The 21,264-nt window shown below is 36.4% G+C and overlaps 1 protein-coding gene across 7 annotated transcripts in view; it reads right to left on the reverse strand.

Moving 5' to 3' along the window:
• NEBL (nebulette) overlaps positions 1-21,264 on the reverse strand; it is a 370,452-nt gene that overhangs the window by 10,492 nt on the left and 338,696 nt on the right. For 4 of the 7 annotated variants that reach the window (XM_070432591.1, XM_070432608.1, XM_070432600.1 and 1 more), the window contains 5 exons: positions 20,610-20,702; positions 20,151-20,255; positions 19,034-19,205; positions 16,399-16,491; positions 14,642-14,791 (listed from right to left, as the gene is read on the reverse strand). In XM_070432591.1, coding sequence (XP_070288692.1) covers positions 14,642-14,791; positions 16,399-16,491; positions 19,034-19,205; positions 20,151-20,255; positions 20,610-20,702 — 613 coding nt within the window. The remainder of the gene's footprint in view (positions 1-14,641; positions 14,792-16,398; positions 16,492-19,033; positions 19,206-20,150; positions 20,256-20,609; positions 20,703-21,264) is intronic. The other 3 variants (XM_070432628.1, XM_070432617.1, XM_070432639.1) reach the window with 3 other exon arrangements.

A 21,264-nucleotide genomic window follows, 5' to 3' on the forward strand; every position in this document is an offset into this window, starting at 1 on the left:
CATTCCTGTCAGGGCACATGCCAGGGTTGTAGGCTTGATCCCCAGTAGGAGGTGTGCAGGATGCAACCGATCAATGATTCTCTCTCATCATTGATGTTTCTATCTCTCTCTCCCTCTCCCTTCTTCTCTGAAATCAATAAAAATATTTTTTAAAAAGGTAAAGTATTTTTCCTAAATATGCCTGGGTTTGAGAGAGCAGGAGAGAAAGAGTAGAATAAGAAACCTTGGAATAAATATAATCAATCTATCTAGTCCTTATGGTTTCTCTTCACGCTTTTGTTGATTATTTCCATTTCCCTCTCTGGCTGCATTATTTAATGCAAGTTCCTTTGGGGTAATTGAACTTTGATATCTACTTTTTACCTGGTAGAGTGAAAGAGCTATTAGGAAGCTCCTATGAGGGCTATGAAAACATAACTGAGAGCCCAGATAAATCAACTTACTAAAAGCAAATGCCAATTTAAAAAGAGGCACAGGGTAAAAGGGAACAAATGGTGATGGAAAGAAACTTGACTTTGGGTCATGAACACAATACAATATACAGATGATGTATTATAAGAGTTGTACACTTGAAACCTATGTAATTTTACTAACCAATGCCATCCCAATAAATGCAACTAAAAATACATAAAAAGAGGCACAGGCATTGCTTTTTATTGTGTTTCATTACACAAATGCTTTTTAGAAAAGCAAAACAAGCAAAAGGAAATTGGAAGCAATGGCTTTGGAAATTGGGTTTATTTGGTTAAAAGATCGTCCATGTGAGTTGGGAGATTTCTTCCATGAAAATACGAAATTCAAAGTGTGCAAAAGCTAGATGTTAGGCTAACGTCACAACAAGCAAGGACTTCTTAGGAAAAAGAAAAACACAGCGCCCTCTTTATTAACGAGTGGTCAGGTCCCACAGGCACTGGTACACAGGGATGATGATAAAGACACGATCATCTTACAGCCCAAGAGTTTTGAGTTTGAGGGCTTTTTATTTCAATAACATAAAAGTCGCAACACACTAGCTCTCATTACCCTAAGGGCAACATAAAACACAAAAGTGTGACTCCCTTCCATTTCACATTGGTGAGGTTTACTGACCAGGGATCTGGGAGCTGGCAAAAGCTCCAAGGATCTCAGGGTGGATTTGGAGTGTCCTGTAGAGCTTATAAACCAAATTCCCCTGTGCAATAAAGCTCCTCCACAATCAGCCACGACCAATATTTTCTATTTATGGTTTAGTCTTATGATGGTAGATAAAACCAAGATAAAGAAATAAGAGGCCCGGGCCGATTTGGCGCAGTGGCTAGAGCATCAGCCTGCGGACTGAAGAGTGCCGGGTCTGATTCCAGCAAGGGCACAAACCTTGGTTGCAGGCTTCATCACTGGCCCCGGTCAGGGCACGTGCGGGAGGCAACCAATTGCTGTGTCTCTTTCACATCGATGTTTCTCTCTGTGTATCTCTCCCCCTCCCTTCTACTCTCTCTAAAAATCAATAGAAAAATATCCTTGGGTGAGGATTAACAAAAGAAAAGAAGTAAGTAGACATGAAGGTCAGAAAACAGAGAAAGTTTTTATAAAGCTTCACAAATCTGAAAATGAAAAAAATGAGGAAATACATGCAAATATACAAAGATTAAAGTTAAATGAACACCCCAAAAATGTATCAACAATAAAAGGAGAAAAGACCCAAAAAGAAGTCCACTTTGGAGGAAGTGCCAAGAGTAGGTGAAAGAAGTAGACTCCTAGTTATCAGGTACATTCCCACTTTTCAGAATAAAAATACAACAGCTGACAGATTACGCAGGAAGGCAGTACGTGACCTCTGCACTGTGACACCACAAAGGTCTCCAGTCATTAAAGATGAGGTGGAGATTTTAAAAACTGCACTAATACTATAGGGTAACAGTAGGTGGCCAAACTCCAAATGCAAAAAATAAAAATAGTGCTATATTGATGTCTTGGCCTATTGGGGCTGCTATAACAAAATTCCACAGACTGGGTGGCTTAAACAATAAACATTTATGCCTCACAATTCTACAGACTGGGAAGTCCAAAATTAAGGGGACAGCAGGATCAGCATCTGGTGAGCCCCGGCTTCCTGATTTAAATCTCTGTGTCCTTATGTGGCAGAAGGGGACAAAGGAGTTCTATGAAGTCTCTTTCATAAGGGCGCTAAATCCCATTCATGAGGGCTCCATACATGACCTAATCACCTTCCAAAGGCCCCTTTCCCAATAACATTACACTGGGAATTAGATTTCAACATGTGAATTTTGGTGAGGATGGGGGAAGACACAATGGCTATCTATAGGCTTAACACAAACAGAGAAAATAATCTGGGGGATTTTCTTCTTGAAAACTCCAAAATAAAGAGAAAATCACCAGAAGTTTTCCCATAAAGAATACAGGATGCAATAAAAGTACGGTCATATTTCCTAACACTTGACTACAATTTTATCAAAGACAAAGGGTTTTGTGGGGTTTTTTTAGGACAAAGAATTTCTATGTAGACTATTACAGGGGGATTGCTAAACTGAAAGAAAACAAATATAAAAGATAAAGTATTAAAATGCTGCTAATTTTGAACAAAATAATAAATACTGAGGAGGTCCTAACTAGATCCCATCCGGGCCATGAGCACCTGGTGGAGTAATAGGTAATATAATGGGCCCATGATGTGGACCCATTCACACATGCCACGCAGAGTTCCGTGTCAAAACCCCAGTCCTCACAGCATCTGATCCTCTTCACAAACCAAGGTGGGTACTAAAGCCAACAACATTTATGCCTAATCCAGCAGCAAAATGCTATCCTTTAATCTAAGAGAATTCCTAGCAGTTTAGAAAATTCTTTTCCTTCCCTGCAGAAAGCAGAAACAAGCCAGGTTACCTCTGGGTTTGGAATTGTTGGTTTTTAATGATAAGCTGTGAATAGACAGCTGCCTAAGAAGCAGGCTTGCTACTTAATAAACCATGAACATAGAAAAGAAATTATCTACAACTGAGTTAAAACAACAAGTTTTAAAGACATGCATAACCATCACTGTCATATATGCTCAAATGTTGAAAATCATATGTAAAAAAAATCACTACTCTTTCATATGTTCAATTCTGAGCTCAGGCAGGAGGCATGAACTGTGGAAGAAAAGAGACTGAGGAGGAATCAGATGCAGTGATTTCCACCCTGGCTGCATATTAAATTCACTGTGGATCTTTTAAAACCATATTCCGTCCACATCCCTAGACCCAGAAAATCAGAATCTCTGTAGTGGGAATGGAGGAACTGGACACTGGTGTTTTATTTTTTAAATTTCCAAGTGAATCAAATGGTTAGCCAGGGTGATAAACCATTGTACTACTGTTGGATTCCTTCTCCCCTACCTGACACAAATTTAGGAGCACGTGTGGCCCTATTTATGCTATTCCCAAATTCCCTCTCTTTCCCTCAAATGGGATGGAATATTTGTGTCATTCCTCCACCCCAAATTAATATGTTGCAACCTAACACCCAATTTAATGGTATTTGGAGATGGGCCCTTTGGGAGGTGATTGGGTCATGAGGGTGGAACCCTCATGAATGAGATTAGTGCCCTTATGAAATTAGGCCATCATGTGAGGGCACAAGGAGAAGACAATAGTCAGGCATCCGGAAGAGGGGCCTCAGCAGACCCGACCATGCTGGTACCCGGATCTCAGACTTCTAGCCTCCAGAACGATGAGGAATAGATTTCAGTTGTTTATAAGCACACAGTCTTTGGTACTCTGTTATAGCAGTTGGAAAAAGCTAACACATGCCCTGTCCAATGATTTGTTTCTAATATTTTTGGAGGCAAATGTTTAAATCTGGGACTCAACAAGCAACTTGGAATTCTGAGATCTCTGAATCAACAGAAAGCTTCCTGGAGAATCATTTGGAGGCTAACATGGAACACAACTATTGCTATATTCCTAACAATTTTCTCCTTCTAGATCCCCCTGTTGTCTCTGTTTTAATTTTCTAATTTTGGATAGGTTTTATCACTATACAGTATTGCAAACCTCTTTTAAGAAAATGCATTACACATGAAAATACTTCAGTACTTAGGTATGTGCCCTGTGAGACTTAGTGGGGGAAAGAGCAAACACAGGATTCTGCTTCCCAAGGAATACAAGATGTGAACACACTAAAATTTGAACAATGTAAATGACATGCTTACAACTAGGGGGACCAACCCAGTTTGCTCAGCACTTTCCCAGTCTCAGAACTGAACGTTCTGCTTCCCAGGAACTCCTTTAGTTTTTGGCAAATTGGGATAGTCGGTCTCCCTACTTATAGTGTATCAGGTCCTGTGCTTAACGTGTCACATACATAAACTGGTGCAATTGTCACCGTTTTATAGATGGTAAATCTGCAGTTTTTATAGATGGAGACTGAAGGTTAGCGATATTCCCTAACTTTGTCAAAAATACCAGAGCTAGATAGGAGCCAGGATTCTGACTGCAGAACCCAAACGCTTGACTATACCACAGCAAAATAATCATGGAAGTAGTGACAAGACAGTATGAAGTTAACCTCCAAGTAACCATTGTGAGGTTCAGGAACATGACAGAGCCCTATGGTCTGGAGAGCAGGAGGCTTCCAGGAGCAGTGAGGACGCATTCAGATGCTGGAAGTGCCTGCAGTCAACCGTTCACTCCTGCTGGGGGGCAGATGGGAGTGAGAGGGAGGTAAGGCCACGCTCAGGCTTCCGGAGACGCACACTCAGGCTGGCCATGCCCACCGGGGCTACTCTGTTTGTCGTTGGCCTTTTTTTGTGGTAAACTTTGGAATGTCAACCCCATAAGAAGTTTATGTCTGTGCCAGAGGTGTGCCAGACCACCTCTGGAAGAAATTATAGTGAGAATGATTCATTTATTTTTGGAAAAGCAAGCTCAAATCCCAAAGAGTAGAATCACTTCTGGAGCAATGGCTTTTAGATTTATTTTTAGTGTCATTTTAGCATCTGATAAGTCTCTGATGTGTGTGTTTAATCTTTGTTTCTTTTTCCCATTGCCAATGCTATCCTATTTTACCCAGAGCAATTGTCATTCAGTCAACTTATACTGCATGAATAATTTCAAGTCTGTGTTCAATTCCGGCTCCTAAATATGACTCCAACCACTTTCCCACTGAGCAACGAAGACACCCATGATGATGTCTCCTAACAATTTTCAAAATCATTTTGTAGAACACAGCTGAAGATGTTACACCCCCAAGTCAGCATCAGAATAGTGACAAGCTCTTTTCCCACAGACATGCTAAGAATTTAGCAATACAATGAAATCCAAGAGATTATTTAAGCATTTTTCCCTAAACTTAAGCAGTCATGTTTATAATGTTGCTTTAATCAAATATAAATTGAATATTTAAAGATTTCTAATTACCCACTGACTGCAAAACAAAACATACAGATTATGTACTCTTTAAAACTATGCATGCATATATATATAAACATAGATATATATACTTATATATTTGGCTTAGTTGTCTCAAGTAAGAACTTCTAAAATACTGTTTTGGAATTCTGGAGTTCCTAATTATTGAAAAAACACAAAATTCATTATATTTTAAATTATTATCCAGAAAAGCAGTATATTCTGATTTCAAAGCTAACTGGTTTGTGAATGTTCTCTGATTTGAATAGATATATAGATTTAAGAATATCTGTTATTTTGCCTCAGAATAATCTAGCCAATTTATACCTACATCTAGATCTGAATTTCAACTTGTGCATTTTTTTCTCTGATTTGTTTATAATTTTTAGCTACTTAAGCCAAGGATAAACTCTCTGACCTATCATTGTAAATCAAACCACAAATATAAGTGGGATTGTCATTAAGGGAAAAAGAAATAATTTCTGCCCCAAATTACACAGTCTTTAATAATATTTTCATGGCACAAAATCCATAGGGTATATATCTGTGTCTACACACCACACACACCACACACACACACACACATGTGCGCACACACACACACACACTACTCCCCTTCTCCCCCCACTTCCCCCCCAAAAAGGAATGTACAGTATGGATACATTTGTAGTTTCCTGACAAGCACTATATAATGTGGGGCAGTAGTTTGAGAAGATGAAAGCAATAAAGAATTAAGAATAGCAGGTGTACAGGAACACTGTTTCCATTTAGGTAAACCATATCATCAAATCTAACTTTTGGAAATAAATTATGCCATGACTAAAAAGTCAGCTAAAAGCAAATCCCCATTTTCCTTGGTGAATAAAACTGCAAATATTGTATGAATCAATCTTACACAGGAAGATTCTTCATTCAGGTAAAATAAGAGAAATGCTCATAACGCCATTGCAGAGGGTATTCTGTAAATACTTATTGAATAAATATATATAGTGTATTTTTAAAGACGTAAAGCTGGACTACATATTCGTGCTATTTTCTCTTGTGCTAATCAATTCAACTCTTTGGGAATATCATCAATCCACAAGGAGTTCCAAAATATAGTTTTACATTAGACACCCTTAGTGACAAGCCACATAAATATCACATACAGATATATCTAAGTGTTGTTTACATTTCTGAACAAGAAGGTAATTTTTTTTCAACCAATACACATATATGAAATTGACTCAGTGTGTCCCTGACATGATTTGAAAATAGAGAAATGTAGGGAAGTGAATGTAAAGAACTATCTGGGTCTCACAGAACCCAAGCTCCAAGTTCAAGGTAAGTGGCTAAGTGAATGTCTAGAGTCACAATCAGGTAGCGTAGGGAGGTAAGCAACAGGTCATTGTGATCAAAGGCACACTATTACAAGGACATTTAGACAGGACATAGGTAAGATCCTAGATCTTAAGAGACAGACTTGTAAACAACAATTTCAGTACACATGGATCGGGAATAAGGTAAAAGATAAAGATCAAGAACCAGAAAGAAAGTCTGAAATGTGTGGCATGGGCAGATCAGCAATATCTTAAGGAAAAGACTGGGCAATTAGGAGCAGGGGATCTGGCCACAAGAGAAGCACCATGACAACAAGCCTGGGCAACAGGAGATAGTAAACAAACAAAATGCAGAAGTTCAGTACATCAGCCAGCAGTGTCAGTCCATGAAAATGTTAAGTACTTCCTGTTCAAGTCAGGATCCAATTCCCATGATCTACTAGCCTGGGGCTGGGGGCAGAAGGATGTGGGCACCTGGATGAAACAGGAAGTTGGGGAAAGCGGGTAAATCCATGTCTACAGAAAAAAATGGTATGACAATCCTGTTTTATATATAAGGCAGATACATAAATATGCATGTGTACTATCCAACCTGGACATCAATTTTGAGCCATAAAAAAATAAAAACTACTACTTCCAATTCTACTGTGATTGTTCAACAATATAAAAAAAAACACCAAGAATGCCTATTCTCTCCTTTACATGTGTGCCACTTTACAATTTACAAAACTCTTCCAAAGTTTTCTCACTTGGTGCATAAGCCATAGCCACATTTATGTCTTTCCTAGTGATCAAACCTCCCCTTTTCCCCAATCAACTCAGCTTCACAGGAAATACACTCTTAATGTGTTACTGTTTGCTACTTTAAGTGTCAGATGTTTCTCCTCCACACACATATGGAAGGAACACTTTGATTTAATCTTTGCAAATCAATGAAAGACACGTGGGCATCTTGCAACAGGTGCTATTCATTATTTAATTCCTTTCCCCAACTTCACACTCAGAAAAGGAAACTTACCACGTTTCTTTCACTCCACGTCTGCTGATACTAGGAGCATGAGTGTCTCTAAGCACTTCAAGTTCAATCAGAATATTGGGCAAAGGATGGCGACTTTATGAATTCTATTCATGTTAAAAGAGATTTAGAAACACTGCTGGTTGTGCAAACATCACTTTCAAAATACATTAATAGTTTATTATTGTGCCTGAATCTAACATTTCTGTTCTCAATTCAATGGCAAATTTAACTTTTAATGACAGTTGTTGTCCTTAGGAACTCAAGGCACATCCTAGTTGTCTTTGCTGAGTCTAGGAAAGGGATGATTTGTTTTTGCATGTTGTCTCCTCTCATTTACTCACTGAGCCCTCCGGGTCCTGTGCTAGGCACTGGAAGGAAAGCTATCTGACACATGCAACCGGTCTCCACAGAGGCCATGATCTAACAAACTGGAATTCACCGAGATAAAGGCCATGAAGAAGGTATGACTTTCAGAATTCTACTTCTACTCTATTGAGTCCCTATTGAGGATAGATGTCATAACTGAAATACACAGAATACTAAGATGAGGAGTACGTATATGAAAACAGAGTGTTAATGTAGGAATGATTTACTGCTTTCTTGGTATGAGAGGTCATTAGCAGACTCAGGCTTTGTAATAAACATAGATTACAATGTTACATTCCGGTGACAGAAACACACAAAATACCTCAAGCAAAATTGAATGCAATTTCAAACTGAAAAGAGTAAACAAGGGATGGGATTGCAAACATAAAAACACTAGCGATACAGAGCAGTGTAAATTAAGGAAAACTGAGGAAATACAAAGTGATACCAGAAGGCAAATACATGTTGCAGGCAAATGAACCAAAGACAAACATGAAGATCAAAAAAGCCTTGCATGAAAGGAGCAGAAACCATCAGGATTATTGCCTCTTAAGGAACTGTGTCAAATGAAAGTACGTAAGCTAACCTAATTGAATGCCAAAAGGCAATAAGGATGATTTCCAATAATACTATTCAAGAATCAAGCCAAAATTCGATGAAGTTTAAATAGAAGTCCCCTTTATTGCATCAAAGTAACAGTAGAGATGCAAAATGAAAAGCCTTTGGTAACTTAATATCTTGGAAAGTAGACTGAAACGTAAAGAAAGCCCAAAATAATCACAGAAGAAAATGAAAATACTCAGCAATCAAAGCAAGATGGGGAAGTATCATGAGAAACACATAACTAAAACAATGTTAAAAACATAAGGCAGAAGCCTTCCGTGTTCATGCTCATGAACACCAAATGGGAATGATAAAAACATCGGACTTTTGCCTCAAGAAAATGAGCTGATCGTCTAATCCTTTGTGCTAACAATCAGAATTTTCTCTAACTCAGAAAAGGAGCCTAAAACCATGACTCCCACAATAGCCGGGCCACAAAGTAAAACAGATCAGCTTCAGAACATAAGCATGTTCTCATACATAGAAGTTACAGAAAGAAAAGAAGAGTTCATTTAAATTTATGGCACTCAGACTAGGAAATGTAAAAAATCTCAGAAAGCTTCTTGCTCTATATCCTCCGTGGTACAGATGTGGAATCTGAGCCTAAGGAGGTTATAAATGACCTCCCGTGAGCACAGACCGTGTAGTGAGAGCGAGGGTGAAGCCCCATGTCTCATCCTCCTGGACGGCCTGTGTCCGGCGCAGCTCAGCACCGCCACATGCCACCCCAACAACAGGGACACAACACGTTTTACCACTAAAAATCCTAATCTAAATGTAAGGAAACTAAGATAATCTGGATGAGCAAATGGCATTTCTTAATACTAAAAACATTTTCTTTTTCATCTTACCACTAACATGTACTTCCCTAAATTTCTTTTCAATTTCTAGAATAGTATTTAAACAAATGCGTATGATGGACTGTTACTACGATAGGCACTAAAGGTTTGCATCAAGCAGCTGTTAAGATCATAACCGCTTCGTACTTTACAGAGTCAATCAGCACTTCCTCACCAGGGCCCGGCAGAGGGCACATTTCAAAGGGGACCCTAATGTCAAAGCAACTGAAGTCATGGATATGACTCTTTTCCTTACCCACCGGGAAAAAAAAACAAAACAAAACAAAAAACAACCCTGGGAATGTTTTCACTATGCTTTAAGCTTATTTAAATATATCAAAACATCATCAAAACAAAAATGAAAGAATTTTCTTGAAAGCTTTACATGATAGAATTTTATTTTTAAAAAATCATAGTTAGGTTTATATATATAATTTTAATATTTAAACTATTAATTTATTGTATACCTAAAATACAATGTTATATGTCAATTATATCTCAATTTAAAAAAAGAATGAACAGTCAGCTGGTGTGACTCAGTGGTTGAGCATCGACCTATGAACCAGGAGGTCACAGTTCAATTCCTAGTCAGGGCACATGCCCAGGTTGCAAGCTCAATCCCCACTGTTGGGTGTGTGGGAGGCAGCCGATCAATGATTCTCTCTCATTGATGTTTTTATCTCTCCCTCCTTCTCCCTTCCTCTCTGAAATCAATAAAAATATTTTAAGAAAAGAATAATCAGAAAATAATTTACTTTGGCCATTTCATTCATTCACCAAATATTTGCTGAATGCTTATTCAAAGAACTGGAAATAGATCAGCTAACATCCCTGCTCCTGTAGGGCTTCATTCTAGTAAGAAAGAGATAGGTGGTGTCAAGGGCTAATGAAAAAAAAAAGCAAGGTAAAGAGACAGACAGCGCAAGAAGGGGTGCTATTTTATCTCTGGTAGAGAGGACCTCTCTGATAAAGCGACATCTAAACAGAATGTGAAAAAAAATAGGGCGTAGCAAGCTTTAAATAATGCACTAGATCAAATTAATTTAATTGATATCTTCAGAGCATTTCACCCCAAAGCAGCAGAATGTACATTCTTTTCAAGTGCACATGGTACATTTTCTAGGATAGACCACATGTTAGGACACAAAACAAGTCTCAGTAAATCTAAGAAGATTGAAGTCATATCAAGCATCTTCTCTGACCATAATAGTATAAAACTAGAAATCAATCACAAGAAAAAACTGAAAAACACACAAAGACATGGAGACTACATAACATGTTACTAAACAATGAATGGGTTAACAATTAGATCAAGGAAAAAATCAAAGGGTTATAAGAAAATATTATAAACAACTATATTCTAATGATTAGACAAATAGGAGGACATCTATAAATTTCTAGAAACATATAATCTTCCAAAACTGAATCAGGAAGAATCAGAAAAATCTCAATGGATAGATTATATCTAGTGAAATTGAAGCAATACTAAAAAAACTCCCAGCAAACAAAAGTCCTGATTGGATGGCTTCACAGGTGAATTTTACCAAACATTCAAAGACCTAACACCTACCGTTCTCAAACTATTCCCAAAAATTCAAGAGGAGGGAAGACTCCCAAGCTCATTTTATGATGCCAGCATTATCCTAATTCCAAAACTAGATAAGGAACTATAAAGAAAGAAAATTATAGGCCAATATCCCTGATGAACCCAGTGCTAACATCCTCAATAATATACTAGCAAACCAAATCCAGTAATACGTTAAAAAGATCATACACCATGACCAGGTAAATTTATTCCAAGGATGCAAGGTTGGCACACTATCCACAAATCAATAAACATAATACACCACATAAATAAAATAAGGGATAAAAATCATATGATCATATCTGTTGATGCATAAAAAGAACTTGATAAAATCCATTTATGATAAAAACTCTCAGCAAAGAGGGAATAGAGGAAACATACCTCAATATAATAAAGGTCATATATAAATCCATAACCAACATCATACTCAATGGAGAAAACTAAAAGTATTTCCCTTACTATTAGGAACAAGGCAGGGATGTATGCTTTCAACACTCTTATGCAACATAGTACTGGAGGTCCTAGCCATAGCAATCAGACAAAAAGAAGAAATAAAAGAAATCCAACCTGGAAAGGGAGAAGTAAAACTATCATTATTTGCAGATGACATGATACTATATAGAGAGAACCCTAAACACGCCACCAAAAAACCACTACAACTAATAAATGAATTCAATAAAGTAGTAGGATACAAAATAAATATCCAGAAATCAGTTGCATTTCTATACATCAATAATGAACTATCCAAAAGGGAAACTCAGAAAACAATCTCATTTACAATTGCATGAAAAAAATACCTTGAAATAAATTTAACCAAGAATGTAAAAAAGCCTATACTCGGAAAATTACAAAACACTGAAGAAAGAAATTGAAGAGGATATAAATAAGTGGAAGCATATACCATGTCCATGGATAGGAAGAATTAACATCATTAAAATTTCCATACTTCCCAAAGTAATCTATAGATTCAATGTAATTGCTATCAACATACCAACGGCTTCTTTAAAAAAACTAGAATAAATATTCCAAAAATTTATATAGAACCACAAAAGACTCTGAATAGCCACAGCATCTTGAGAAAGAAGAACAAAATTGTAGGAATCATGCTAGTTGATATCAAAATATACTGCAAGGCCATAATAATCAAAGCAGCATAAAAGCAGACATATAGATAAATGGAACAGAATAGAGAGCCCATGCCTTTATGGTCAATGAATATTTGTCAAAGGAGCCAAGAAAATATGATGGGGTAAGTCTTATAATAAATGTTATTGGGGAAATTGGACAGATACATGCAAAAAAGAAAAAAAAAGAAACTGGACCACCTTACTACTTGCTACACCACACACATGAATAAACTCAAAATGGATTAAAGATTTAAATGTTAGACTCAACACCATATAATTCTTAGAAGAAAATACAGGCAGTAAAATCTCAGACATTTCTCATAGCAATATTTTGTATATTATATTTCCTTGGGCAAGGAAAACAAAAGAAAAATAAACAAATGGGACTATATCAAACTCAAAAGTTTTTGCACAGCAAAGGAAACCATCACCAAAATGAAAAGACAACCCACTGAATGGGAGAACGTATTTGCCAATGATATATATAATAATTTAATATTCAAAATTTATAAAGAACTTATAAAACTCAACACCAAAAAAACAAACAATCCAATTAAAAAATGGACAAAGGACCTGAATAGATACTTCTCAAAAGAGGACTTACAGATGGCCAACAGACATATAAAAAGATGGTCAATGTCACTAATCATCAGAGATATGCAAATTAAAACCACAATGAGGTGTCATCTGACACCTGCCAGAATGACTATCATCAATAAATCAAAAACAAGTGTTGGTGAGGATATGGAGAAAAGAGAACCCTTGTGCACTGTTGATGGGAATGAATATTGGTGCAGACTGGAAAGCAGTATGGAGTTACCTCAAAAAATTAAAAATGGAATTGCCTTATACTCAGCAATTCCACTTCTTGGAATTTATTCAAAATAACTCAAAACACTAATTCAAACGAATATATGCTGGGTTCATTGCTATGTTATTTACAATAGCCTTAATTTGGAAGCAGCCCAAGTGCCTATCAGTAGATGAGTGGATAAAAAACAGAAGTGGTACATTTACACAATGGAATATTACTCAGCCATGGAGAGAGAGAGAGAGAGAGAGAGAGAGAGGGAAATCTTACCTTTTGCGACAGCATGGATGGACCTGGAGAGCATTAGGCTAACTAAATAAACCAGTCAGAGAAAGACAAATACCAATGATTTCACTTAAAGTTGGAATCTAGTGAACAAAATAAACTACCAAACAATATAGAAACATTATGGTCATTACCAGAGGGAAATGGAGGTAGGGGAGGCAGGGGAGGGTAAAGAAGGGGATAAATGGTGGTGAAAAGAAACATGACTTGGGTGGTGAACACAAAATACAATATACAGATGATGCATTATAGAATTGTACACCTGAAATTATCTATCTACTTTTATTAACCAATGTCACCCCAATAAATTCAATTGAAAAACAACAACTCTGGAATCTAAAGAACAGAAAGGACATGGGAGTCTAAGTCTACAATAAAAAAAGGAATTCAGGCCCATGATTTGCTTAATCCAGGATATGAACACAGGAGAGCACCTACAGAGTGAGAAATAGGCCATTTAAGGAAACAAACAAAAAAAGTACGATGGGTAATTAAAACATTTTGAAAATACTACTGATGGATGCACAATATTATACATATAATCAATGCTGCTGAATTATATACTTAAAATAGCTAAAATGGCATAGTCCATGTTATATGTATTTTATCACAAAATAATTTTAAAGGAAGTATGATATACAATATGACACAAAAATACCATATCTTTTTAAAAAAATATAATTTGTTGAGAGTAGAAAGTAAATGTTCTCACCAAAACAAAAACACAAATAAATAAATCTTTAATAACAGCTTTATCAGCAGTATTAGTTTAACATCCAAAACAATTTCAACTAAGAGTTTTAGACCTAATCCACCAGTTTGGATGTAAAAAACAGGAAAAGGTAGAGGAGCAGGGAGAGGAACAATCAACAGTATTTTTCTAAAAAAAAACCCAACAATCCTCATATCCCAAATGTCATACCCAACTTCTTTTTGGCAAGACCTAGCAACCACTTAGCCACTCCAATGTAACTAAAAGAATGGTTTTTCTCAATGGAAATATGATATAAATTTTGCAGAACTCAAGTTTACACTCTGGCTGTGTATATCCATCACATAAAACCCTTTTGTCATCAAAGATCCATTTGCAGTGAAAATAGTAAAGGAAGAAGGGAAAAACAAACATGCAAAAATGCAAATTAGTAGTTTAAAGAAAAACAGGGCTCAACTTTCTAAACATAACTTAAAATTTTCAAATACTCCCAGGCTAAATGCTTATGCAGAGGTGAAGAATGTTAAAAGCACACTGTGACACATTTTTTAAAATGAATTAATTTTTTTTGAGAATGGTTAATGCTTGATACCTCCTTCATCAGACGGTCTTGTCACCTCACTGCTGCATGAAAAGCTAGGGTAAATCTCGGATATTTCTGACTTGTCATCTCCAAGAACTGTACCAAATGTACTGCTCGAATGAGATCGAGACCGCTGTCTCCTATATTGACTTGCCTTTTCTATATTGGAGGGAAAATATTCATACTTGTGATTAAGTGAATTGAAAAACAAAAGAAACAAAAAATTACTTAAAAGTTTAACAAGAATAAAAGCAATCTCTTATTCAATAATAATCCAAAAGCTCAGTATTACAGATTCTAATCACCTACTCCCAAACTTTAACATACATTGTATCAACTATATTAATGACTTAATGACCATTTACACTAATTTTTTAATCCAGATTTTAAAAGAGATATGAGAGATGGGAAATTGATAAGAACTAATAAAACATTAGTAAATTGATAAATTTCTATCAAACATAATAACTGATTATAAATAATTGTTTTTAAGTGTCACCAAACACACAATATTTGTTGCCTTTTCTATACTTTTAGAAATTTAAATGCCTATTTGGATGCTTATATGGATCAAATTGACTATTAAAATTCCTATTTTGCCTTGAGCTTTCAATTTTATCAATTTCAGCAATTAAATCTAAAGTAAAAATCAGAGGGCAGGGCAAGACCTAAGTGATATGATGTCTATTTTTATTGTTTAAAATAACTGCATAACTGTCAAAGCTTTGGTTTGCTAAAAACAGTCTAAAAGTCCAAAATATCAAAAAATGCTATCATTATATTCAAATATCCAAACCATTTGGGTTTTTGTTTTTAATTATAAATATGCACTCTAAGTTACAAGTCAAAGAAACTTCCTATGGAAACTATAAACTTTACATTATATAAAAACTCAGAAGTAAAATTTAGGGACACATGAATGTTATTTTAAGGCATTTATGATGTTATATAGGTAACCTCCCCACTGTTTTATATAACTAGAGGCTCAATGCATGAAATTTGTGCAAGAGGCTTGGCCCTCGCAACCTCGGCTTTGTCCAGAAGGTCATCCGGAAGGACATCCAGAAGGTTGTTCGGCTGCCTGGTTTAATTAGCATATTAGGCATATATATATATTCTTTAAATCTACCTTTAAAAGATTGTGTTTTTCATGAAACAGATCTCCTTTACGTTTTGACAGTTAAGTGCAATCCAAATAAATGCATTTGAAAGCCCATAAAACCTATAAAATAATATTTATTAATCAAAAGCAGATATGTTTTAGATGCCTTTTTTTCAATTTTTGGGTTAATCCTCATCCAAGGATATTTTTCCATTGATTTTTAGGGAGAGTAGGAGAGGGAAAGACAGAAAGAAACATTGATGTGAGAGGAACACATCAATTGGTTGCCTCCTATACAAGCCCCAACCAGGGCCCCAGGCTGGGGTGGAGCCTGCAACCAGGTACACGCCCTTGACCAGAATTGAACCCCGCGACCCTTTGGTCTGCAGGCTGACACTCTATCCACTGAGCCAAACTGGCTAGGGCTCTAGATGCCTTTTTAAATGAATCTAGAACAAACTAATTTGGTTATATTAAAATGCCCTTTTCAAGTTCTGTTTCCATAAATGATTAGTGGAATTTTAAAGCAGCCTAGCACTTTTTTAGTGTTCTGAATCCTCAACTTTAAAATGCTCATTACACAATGAACTTCTACAGTTCCGAGTAGCTCCACTTTCAGGACAAAATCATGTAAACTGGGAGGAACTCAAAATGCAAGCAGTACCAGAGAGCATGTGTAGACTTCTAGACTGAATATTGTCTTCCAGGGGGTCAATGTCGAAGATGGAGCCAGGATCTGTGCGCCAAACTTTGAGGTCTTTTACCAAAAGGAAAAAATCAACAAATCAAGAATGAGTAAAAAAAGTCAGCACCAAAGAGAGTCAAGAGAAAATCATGAAAGGGACCTATGTAAAGAAAGAACATGTAATAAGCAAACACACTGCAATGCAGACGTCAAAGGAGAACAAAGAAAATTTCCATTCAGCAGGATTTGTTAAGAAAACTTCAGGATGAAATGTAAGCTGCCCTGTTTGTCTTCATTGCCTTCCCCCGGCACACATGCACACCAGACAACTCTGTCCTTTCCCCACATCCCTGAGCTCCGATCGCTCATGCTTTCCACACACTGAAACAGGTACAATGTTGAATGAAAACTCCTGATTAAAGACATATGATTAATTCTTTATGTGACTGAGGGGTTTTTGTCTGAGAAAACAAAACCAAAAATTCTCTCCCTCTAACAGAAATAAATGTTTATAATGTAGGCAAGTGGTAGCCCAGTTTTCATTGTGAGCCAAAGAGCACAAGCTAACCCACATAAGATACATTTATTTGAAAAGTACAATAAAGCAAGGCACCGAGCAAGGATGGAGGGATGGAAAGATGAACAAGGAAGAGCTGTCTGCTCTCAGTGGACCACAGATTAGTTCACCGCTATGGTCAGTATCAGACTCTGCAAGTCAATTTATTCTCTTATTTTAGTTGGTGGTAAAAAATCTAAATCAGTAACTTTCATGTTTTTAGTCTCTCTACCTAATGGTTATCAAGACCTAAAATAATCTGTACAGTGCTGTACCAACAACAGGAAAATAAAAACCTAGTTAAAGATGTGTGGCAGAAATGGAGCTTTAGTAAAAGCAATTAATTAGTAACCTGGAATTGGAGATCTGTTTGTCTGTCTTTAATATTGTATAGTGCTTACCAGGCACTCTTCTCAGTTATAACATAACTCATTTAAGCTTCACAACATCGTAAAGTAGGTATTATTACTATTTCCATTTTATAGATGAAGAAATTGAGGCAAAGAGATTGAGTTAGCTTAGCCAAGGTTATGAAACTAATAACCAGCAAAGCCTCCAAAAATTGGCTTAGTCTGAATTACTCAGAAAACCTCTAAACCTGTATTTCTATGCCTGGTTCAGAAAGTTTAATGTTTTTTTAATGCAATATATTTTGTGGTTTCATAGGCAAGTCCTCAATGGAAAACAGTTTCCCCCAATTAGAAAAAAAAATAAACTGACCTCTGGATTGCCCAGAAAGGTAATAATTTAGAGTTGAATATCTTATATTTTTAAACATTAATAATTTCTATCTCAAAGGTAATGAGTACTGAATTCTGAGAGCTCGAAGTCTAAACAATTTCATGTTTAACAAGAATCTCACATTCATTCTTGGCCCCTGATCTGGGGTGGGCGCCTGGTGTAAGCTGTGCAGATGTCACCCTCCTGGGAATCAGACACTCCGATCTTAGGAGATGTCGATACAAAGCAAGAAAACTCTCTAACCCTGTGATACTTTTGACAAAAACCTCACTATTTATCCAATTGAATGTGATCACTTTAAGCAACCAACTTGGGAAGATCAGCAAAGCTATCAACTACCTGCAAATATGCTTGGGATCCCTCTTTGGAAAACACTTTCAGAGTCACTTAACCACCCAAGTAACTTGCTGCCCGACTTCAGTACTGGCGTTTTACACCAAGACATGAGCCTGTCAAATACACAGTTTCCTTGCCCATCTCATCTCTAAATGGCCTCTCAGTAGTTCCACAAAAAGCTTTACATTTGAAGATGATGCAACCTAACACTGAGATAGCTGAGAGGCATTGTTACACGGTTACAAAAAAAAAATATTATTTGAGCAATGTAATTGGACTAGCTATAAAAATTCAGTACTGAATTCAGTACTAACTGCTCAGAAGAAGACAATAGTCATTTGGAAGTATGGGTCGTTGATATGTACTGAAAATTTAATAATTTTCCTGCCTACTGCTGTCTTAGACTTCATAGGATCCTTTCTGTCTCAGCCCCTTTCACTATGTCCCTAAGACTTCCCCCGACTGACTGGGAGGAACAGCAGGAAAAGAAGGTTCTTTCCTCTCTGATGTATGGGACTTCCAGACAGCTCTCGATTATCCCAGTTCAGAGACAATATTCAAAAAAATATCATCTATTCATACAATGGATCAGAATCTCTCTGGGACTTCCATTTGTGCTAGACAATAACTGCAGTACAATATATTGATCAAATACATAAGGTAAAGTAAAACCAAAGTAATTGTTTAAACCGTGTTATCGCCCATGCTCGATATTGGGCTGCTTCTTTGCTTAACAAGTAGAAACATTCTTAAGACCAGAAAGTTATTAAAGACAGAGTGTCCAATTACAGAAAGGATTGAAACGATGCCTGGCGAATGCCATGAATCCCATTCAATGTGGTGCATCAATGACACTTTGGTCCATTTTTAATTGGGCACCACATCCAACATGGGAGGAGCTGTCCAATGAACAAGGAGGCCACTTCTAAAGCTTGGGCAAGTGTGATCTTTGTGACCTGCTGAGAAGGAGCGTCAGCTTACCAACAATGATGCCAGGTCTCCTGTCCATCTCCACGATGTGAGGGTGGACACCTTTGTAAGCGGCATCGCTGACCACCTGAGTGTTCTTCCTCACGCGCTCTGTCACAGGGTCATCCACGACAGGGGTAAAGCCCCTCCCCTTTGTCTTTTCAAAATCTTCATGATATTTGACCTGAAAAAAAGGTAAAATAATGTTAACTCCAACTGGAATTTCCTATTATTCCATAGCTCACACATTTTTGACATAACGGCAGCTGTCACTGCACCAGCTACATCTGGCTTATTTTCTGCATATATGCACGCTTTTTTCATTCCAAATACAAGGTCTGAAACTTCAGCTTCCTAAGCACCAGAAATCAAGTGCTGATATATTCACAGTTTGGCATCATTACGGTTAGCAGTTCTTTTAAATTATGTATAAACCTGTATATCAGTAAGAATTTTTAAAAGATAGAAATGTTTTTTAATCCTGGTTCCTCTCTAAAACATACTTATTTAGGTACAAATTCATTTCCTATTCCTTAACCTTTAATATGCAACAAAATGATAAGCTAATTCCACACTTATTCAACAAAACAGTATTAAAATTAGATTAATTTTGTAATTATATACAAAAATGTATATATACTTCAAAATATACACTTTTCAGGTTCTGAAATTGGATTAGGGTGATGGTTGTTCAACTCTGTAAATTATACAAACCATTCAATTGTACACTTTAAGTGGGTACACGTTATGGCATATAAATCATATCTTATGAAACTGTTTTTAAATACATACATACTTTTAATTTTCTTTGCAACATGCCAACACCAAACTCTGCCTTAAAATTAATTAGAAATAAGTCCAGCCAAATGTCTTTCATAAAATGCATTTATAATAGTCATGTTAGAAATAAAAACACACCCAAAAGCACAGAGAAAAATCTATTTATTAGAGAACATTTCCATTACATTGCAGTGCGATTAAAAAGTCTCCCCAAAAGCACGGGCCCATCCGCATTTCCATGCTTTGTTAGTTATCCAGGTTATTGGTGAACTAACGCCGTCAGCTCACTGGCTGGTGCCACTCCTTAGTGTGTTTTAGTTGTGAGAAGAAGGACCTGGTTGTACCCTACCATTGAAATATGATTTTGCGCTTCTTTGACATGTCTCAGACCAGGTGTATCTAAAATAAGACTTGGTCTACCTTTCATCTGTTTATGGTCCTGGGTATATTTTACCTGCAAAGTAAATAGCAGAACAGACTTGATAAGACAATTACAATCTTTAAAAATCACATAACTTTTTCAAGTTTTCCAAGTGAGTGAAATATATACAACACACTCTACATTATTCACCCAGGTAACTTGTTCAGTGAATTAATTTCATTCTAGAATAACAATCTAAAATTTTATAAATGTAAATTTATACAGTGGCAGCTTTTGGGATTCATCTGAAATAACACATGTACTTACTGCATATATCCCAAATGTTTCTTGAAAATATATTTTGTTTTCACAAAAAAAACCAGGACTGCACATACATAATAAATGATACACCCTTTGTGATAGTCCAAAAGGAATAAAACCACTTGCCGAACTAATATTTTCTTGATTCTTCTTTACTCTTTCCATCTCAGGAGTTACACTTAAAGGCGTAGCTCTTCCCAGCTGACCTTTATAATAAACCTATCATTTCAGAGAACAAAAAAAAAATAGTGTAATGTGAATCAATTCAACTAAATAAGAGTCTCATAGTATTTATTTTAAAGAACTAGCCAAAAAAAAGAAAACTATGAAAAAAGAGGTTGCTATCTGATGTCTAGTCATATTTTAAATGCTTGCACCTTAAATCAATTTATTTTAATTCATTCCATAGCACTGAATCACTGTGAATGTACTCAAATATATGGGCATACCATCAGTAACACTGTAATACGCATTCCTTCACAAAGGAATGTGATAAGAAATGTCTTCATGGATATTACTTAAAGGTACTCCTGCCCATATAGAATGGTACCAATGTGGTTTCTTAGTCATTAATTGTGGCAGATCTTTTGAAAGGTTATCTTTAAATAGGTGACATGATCTTGCATAAAAAGGCCAGTGTGCTTCCCACTACTCTCTTCCTCCTTTTTAATAACCATGTTCCTTTTTGAGAGTAATAGATTCAGTCACATCCAGTGCGACTCTAAGTATATCAGGAAAAGATGAGCATCTACTTCTCCAAAATATAGTTGTCAGGAAAAGT

The sequence above is a fragment of the Myotis yumanensis genome, unplaced genomic scaffold, assembly GCF_028538775.1.
Source record: "Myotis yumanensis isolate MYYU_CA2020_CCGP unplaced genomic scaffold, mMyoYum1.0.hap1 SCAF_1, whole genome shotgun sequence".
Lineage (NCBI taxonomy): Eukaryota > Metazoa > Chordata > Mammalia > Chiroptera > Vespertilionidae > Myotis > Myotis yumanensis.